A 6565-nucleotide genomic window follows, 5' to 3' on the forward strand; every position below is an offset into this window, starting at 1 on the left:
GCTGAGATCTTTGTGCTGATGATGCTGATCGGTGTGGAAATATTTACAACAATGTAAAACAAGTAGATTGTAAATGAACAGAACGTCTAAACACATAAATGAGAAGTTAAGGCACATACGTCATAAAGTCATAGAGGGGACTTGTTACTATCTAACATGGTTTGGGTATGTTGTTAAACAATATAGTTCCTTATTCTTTCCTCCAAAAATAGAGATTTAAAAGATGAAGCCTGAGTTTTTCTGTGCGTCACTTCCATGTGACGTCTGCAGTGTTGACAGCTGCACTAACTAAAGGACAACACTGCGGTTTGTTTCAGCTCTGCTTCGGTTTGATTCTCTGCCAGATGATTTTCATTCAGCTTGTTTGGTTTGGACTCCAGTCAGTCCAACGTTTCAGGCTCCCAGGGTCTCGGGAGTCCCTCAGGGTTCGACTGCTTTAGTTCACAGAGATAGTCAAAGATACTCAGCTCCTCTTTTCTCGCCGTATGTGAAGCGGTCGCACCTGAGCACACACCTGAACACGAACACTCCTCTTGTCTCCAGGTGAGTTTAGCGTACGCCTACGAGACCAAAGACGCGCTGTGTCTCGTTTTGACCCTCATGAACGGAGGAGACCTGAAGTTTCACATCTACCACATGGGCGAGGCGGGTTTCGACGAGACGAGAGCCGTCTTCTACGCTGCAGAGATCTGCTGCGGCCTGGAGGACCTGCACCGAGAACACATCGTCTACAGGTCAGTGTGTTTGCACCCCGAACACCAACGTGGCTCAGCCGTGTCCTCTCTCTCACCCTCCCTCTGTTTCTCTCACACAGGGACCTCAAACCCGAGAACATCCTGCTGGACGATCACGGTGAGCAGCAGCGTTAACGGGAAAATCCAGTCTGAACACACAGACTTCGTGACCTACGGCGCTGCAGAACTTCACTGACAATCAGCACAGTTTTCAGTTTTCCTCTGTATGAAAATAATCCAGTGGCACATCTGTAGGAACATTCAAAACAGGAATGGTCAAGGATATTTCAATGGTTCCATTTGATCAGAGAAAACTGATGCACTAAAGCTGAAGATGTTAAAACGGGAGTCAAATCAATAATTTAGGGAGCATCATTAGTGGGTGAAATGAATAATTAACAGGTTTTTACCACACAATCTCCACTCAAGGTCCCAGAGCTTTCAACAATAACACAGTTTGCCTCAAACTTCCTTTTCAGATTAGGTTCCAAAAGCACTGTCTCCCTCAGATCAGATCTATTTGGAAATCAGGAGTTAAATATTCCTAAAACACGCCGTTCTGCAGAATCAAAGCCTGTTATTCATCCTGTACAGCTGTTTTTGGACTGAAAACACAACCATGAGCTCACGTCAGGCGTTTGTCAGCCAGCAGAGGGTGCTCTGACTCCAGCAGCACAGTCTGAGCTCAGACACTGAGAAAACATTTCCAGATATGAGCTGAAAACCAAACTGAGCTTTTAGATTTTAGCTGGTGGGAAATGACTGAACAGCAGGAATAAGTGGATGCCACAGTTCTAAAAGTAAATGTTCTGTAGAAGAACATGACACTGCTTAGATTCAAAGAACAGGAGGGTGGAACAGCGCAGCCGGTGCAGCCACACTCAAGAAAATTCAAGAGTGAAAGTAAAAGAGCACAGTGGATCTTTAAAAATGATGGAGCTTCTCGCTAAAGTCTTTATCTGATGGTTCTGGTCTGACCTTCCCTTTCAGAACTTCCTCTGAAGACGATCTGCTCTCATGCTGTTTTGCAGCATGTGAATAAAGAAGCTCAGTGTTTATTCTGCTTCTGAACAGAAATAATCATACCCATGTGGAGTAGTGACTGATGCTGCAAAACCTGTGTGTTTCCTCTTAAGGCCACATCAGGATATCAGACCTGGGTCTGGCGGTCCATGTGCCAGAAGAGCAGACCATCAAGGGCCGGGTGGGGACGGTAGGATACATGGGTGAGTAGTCTCTGATCTGCACATCAGGAGGAGACCAGGCGCCTGCACCTTTAGGTTTTGTGCTTGAACACAAACGCTCCCTCTGCTCCTCCAGCTCCGGAGGTGGTAAAAAACGAGCGCTACACCTTCAGCCCCGACTGGTGGGCACTGGGCTGCCTGCTGTACGAGATGATCGAAGGCCAGTCCCCCTTCCAGCAGAGGAAGAAGAAGATCAAGAGGGAGGAAGTGGAACGGCTGGTGACAGAGGTGGAGGAGGAATATTCCAGCAAGTTCTCCGAGGACGCCACGTCCCTCTGCAAGATGGTGGGTGGACGTTTGACGCTGTTATGTCACTTCCTCTTTAGCTTCGATCTGCTTCTAGCACGTTCTCCCATGTTCTAACTGATTTGATGGTTTTACTCGTGACGTTTACAGCACCCACTGCCTGTCTGTACCTGTCTGTACCTGTCTGTACCTGTCTGTACCTGTCTGTACCTGCACTCAACCTCAGGTCTCACGTCCACTTCAGGCCGAGTTCGTTCTACAACAGCGCCCACATTAAAACTCTATGAGAATCAGGAGGGTTAGTGTTACTCATCACTTTCTGTGTTTTCACACTGTTTCAACTGTGCAGCTTTTGGCCAAAGACCCCTCAGAGAGGTTGGGCTGTCAGGGTGGCGGAGCCTCTGAGGTCAAAGGCCACCCCATCTTCCGCTCCATCAACTTCAAAAGGCTGGAGGCCGGGATGCTGGAGGCGCCCTTCATCCCTGACGTAAGGCCACAGGACACGGTCCCTCATGTTTACCTGATAACACTGATGACAGTGTGTCTAAATCACAGAGAGTCTTATTTTACTAAATGTTTTTTAATAAAGAATTCATCAGTCACCACAGCACGATAACGGGAATTAATGAGACTGTGGTTCGTTATGTGAAACGCGCATAATGAACCTCCCTCAGTTACTGCAGCTTTTCTGTTAATGTGCAAACCGAAGGACTTTAAACCTTTAAACAAAGAAACGTTAAGTCTGGAGGGGACTCTGCTCTCAGCCTCCTCCTCCCTGGGCGAGGGAGGTGCTCACACGGTTTGCTTGTGTTTTGCAGCCACAGGCCATTTACTGTAAAGACGTGCTGGACATCGAGCAGTTCTCCACAGTGAAAGGTGTGGAGCTGGAGCCCAAAGACGAGTCCTTCTACGGCAAAGTGTCCACGGGCAGCGTCCCTATTCCCTGGCAGAACGAGGTCAGACCCACAGAAACACAAAGCAAACACACCAACACGAGGCGTTCACAGGCTGCTGCTCATTTTAAAACCCTCCACACTAAACTCTTCTGATAAAGTGAAGGTGTCACATGTGACTCAAGGCCTTTTCTCACAGTCGGAGCTGTAACTGATGCAGGTAGAAAGAGCTAGAAACTCCCAGAAACAACAAACATCATCAACATTGTTTTAACTTCTGTCTTCTAAATTAGTTTCAGTCTACGTTACTGATCCACTTCAACTTTGTCCCTCACACGTTTGTTTGTTTGTTTGTGCCTTCGTTCTTCCTCCTGCAGATGATCGAGACGGAGTGTTTCACAGAGCTGAATGTTTTCTACCAGGACGGGACCGTTCCTCCCGACCTGGACTGGAGGGGACAGCCCTCGCCTCCACCCAAACAGGGACTGCTGCAGCGGCTGTTTGGCAGACAGGTCAGTCTAACTACCCTATATACTTCTAATTTGAAGTACTTTATATACTCCTGGGTAGCTGACGTTAACTACCTTATATACTTCTAATTTGAAGTACTTTATATACCTCTGGGTAGCTGACGTTAACTACCTTATATACTTCTAATTTGAAGTACTTTATATACCTCTGGGTAGCTGACGTTAACTACCTTATATACTTCTAATTTGAAGTACTTTATATACTCCTGGGTAGCTGACGTTAACTACCTTATATACTTCTAATTTGAAGTACTTTATATACCGCTGGGTAGCTGACGTTAACTACCTTATATACTTCTAATTTGAAGTACTTTATATACCGCTGGGTAGCTGACGTTAACTACCTTATATACTTCTAATTTGAAGTACTTTCCATACTGCTGGGTAGCTGACGTTAACTACCTTATATACTTCTAATTTGAAGTACTTTATATACTGCTGGGTAGCTGACGTTAACTACCTTATATACTTCTAATTTGAAGTACTTTCCATACTGCTGGGTAGCTGACGTTAACTACCTTATATACTTCTAATTTGAAGTACTTTCCATACTGCTGGGTATCTTGGGAATTTCCCCCCAGGGATCAATAAAGTTTAATGATCAGTCTGTATTTTGTTGGATCCATCTGGTTCTAAAAAGGAACTAAAGTTATCAGATAAATGTAGAGCAGGGAAAAGTCCAAGGTTTGACTCTGACATGTAGTGAAGTCCAAGGATGAAGTAGCAGGAAAAGTAAATACTCAGGTAAAGTACAACAACTGTAGTTGAGCCGAGTTACTTTCCAGAAATATTCACTGATCAGCTTTAAACATCCCCTTTGTGTGACTGTGCTCTCTGCCTCCCCCTGCAGGACTGCTGTGGTAACTGCAGCGACAGCGACGAGGAGCCTACCAGGCTGTGACACACACCGGATCTCATTTGTTTACAACCTTTTGCACATTTGTATTTTTAAGATAGTACTATCTCTAAATGTCAGAATGTATATTTTCAGCATAGTCATGATGTTTATTGTTATTTAAAAACAATAGGGACGGACAGAAGACGGACTTTTTTCTTTTGTTTCTTTAAGTTCCCTTATTTTTTTGGTCCGACTCAGCTTTCACATTCATCCACTTACACATTCCACCATCACTGAGCTGGGAACTGCTGCTGGTGCTGAGCAGCCCCACTGGAACAGTCGCCTGCTGTATAAGTGCCTTGCTCCAGGGCACTGTGACAGTGGTCACTATGGCAGGACTCATTGTTTTCCCTGGGAATCAAACCGGTGACTCTCAGCTCATGAACCGTGACCACTTGACTTTCCTGCTGTGACCAGCCTGCTGCTTCCTACAGCTTCTATTTAAACCACTTTGTGTTTGCTTGGACATCATGGCTTTGAAATAGTGACATCAGAGCCACTGAGTCTGCAGCCGCAGGTCATTTTTTTATTTTTCATTGTAGACAGTCGACTCGTGTCAGTGCAGCTCCGGTTCCTCTCGTCACTGCTGTGCATCCACATTTTACAGAAACTCTGAGAACTAAAGGAACCACTTTAATTTTCCACACACAAGCTGCCTTTAGCAACAGGCTCGTGTCCTTTTGTTAGCCCCTCATCTTTTTGATTCTGCGTCATGTTAAAGGTGCAGCGTTCAGGCTGAAATAAAGGCTCAGTTCACTTTATTGTTCTCTGGGGGGGGAGACAAACAATACAGTGAACATGAGCCACAGAGTTCTAAGACACTTTTATATTTTAATTAGTTGGTTTCACTCAATAGCTGTTCATTATACCCAGGTAATCAAACACTTATTGCTTCTGTTTTGCTGGAATCTGGCACGGACTCTAAATTAAGCATCAAAGTTTAATCAGAATCATCTGACAGCAAAAACACGACGTGAGGATGAGGCTGGTGGAGGCAGATGTTCAAATGTGTTTTGGGCGACTGGATCAACAACTACCAAGATGGATTGTGGATCCAGTCTCTCAAACTGGGGCTCGTTAGCTTCTATCTGTTGTAGCATGCTACGTCCTGATAATACAGGTGGGGACTCCAACAGTACCTGCACCACCTGTAGTACATTATGTCCCGATAACCGTACATGTCCACAAGGGGCTGAAAGGTTTCTGCTAGTCTGCCCGTACAGACTTAATCACCCTGAACTTGGTGTTTGGAAGTGATGCAGCTTTTCTGTTGGAACAGGTGTGAACGGTGTGAACGGTGTGAACAGGGTCAGGTTGTAATGGCCCATATGATCACATTTGTGAGATCTGATTGGATGTTAACTGGCAGCCATGCAGCTGATGAATTAGATCAGGAAAGGCTGGTCCAAGCTTTCAATCAACACCTGATCAGACCCTAATCGGAACATGCTGTACTGAACTTTGACTTCCCGCAGCCAAATCCTTCTCGGGGTTTCTGTAGAATTTAGTTTTCGATCAGCAACCGGACAGGAAATCCAAAGCTCAGGTTGGACACATCCAGATCCAGAGCCCATCACCTGGTTTGCGTCACAATGAAGCTACGACGAGAGTAACCGAAGCTTCTGGCTCAAATCCTGTGTCAAACGAAGACTGAAGCTGGTCTGTTCTTCCCTGCGGTGAAAAGCCCCAGCTAGTACTCAAACAATATGGCCTCTGATGTTAAGCTATTAAACTGAAATACCTCTGAATGTACAAGTGGCTGTTCTGTTTTTTTGTGTGGACAGAAACTCAGCACCGGTGACGTCAAGTCGTAAAATCTGTTGAATGTTGTGTGAATCGGTTTTCATCATCAGAGACAGAGACCGGTCTGTCAAAATTCTGTGACATGACATTAAACCAAAGCTGAAACTGGTAAACAACATTTTAAAGGGTCAGTTCACAAAATTTCCAAAAATTCCCACCAGTGTCTAACCTGATTTGTATTTGCTCAGGAAAAATAAACGACAATATTTCAGTCTCA

At 45.1% G+C, this 6565-nt stretch overlaps 1 protein-coding gene across 1 annotated transcript in view; it reads left to right on the forward strand.

Annotated features, from left to right (window-relative positions):
- Positions 1-6565, forward strand: part of grk6 (G protein-coupled receptor kinase 6) — a 32041-nt gene extending 25476 nt beyond the window's left edge. Inside the window, exons 9-16 of the mRNA XM_026327893.2 lie at positions 544-734; positions 815-852; positions 1871-1960; positions 2055-2263; positions 2574-2711; positions 3043-3180; positions 3495-3629; positions 4498-6565. Of these exons, the coding sequence (XP_026183678.1) occupies positions 544-734; positions 815-852; positions 1871-1960; positions 2055-2263; positions 2574-2711; positions 3043-3180; positions 3495-3629; positions 4498-4548 (990 nt within the window). The 3' untranslated portion in view covers positions 4549-6565. The remainder of the gene's footprint in view (positions 1-543; positions 735-814; positions 853-1870; positions 1961-2054; positions 2264-2573; positions 2712-3042; positions 3181-3494; positions 3630-4497) is intronic.

The sequence above is a fragment of the Mastacembelus armatus genome, chromosome 14 (assembly GCF_900324485.2).
Source record: "Mastacembelus armatus chromosome 14, fMasArm1.2, whole genome shotgun sequence".
Classification (NCBI taxonomy): Eukaryota; Metazoa; Chordata; class Actinopteri; order Synbranchiformes; family Mastacembelidae; genus Mastacembelus; species Mastacembelus armatus.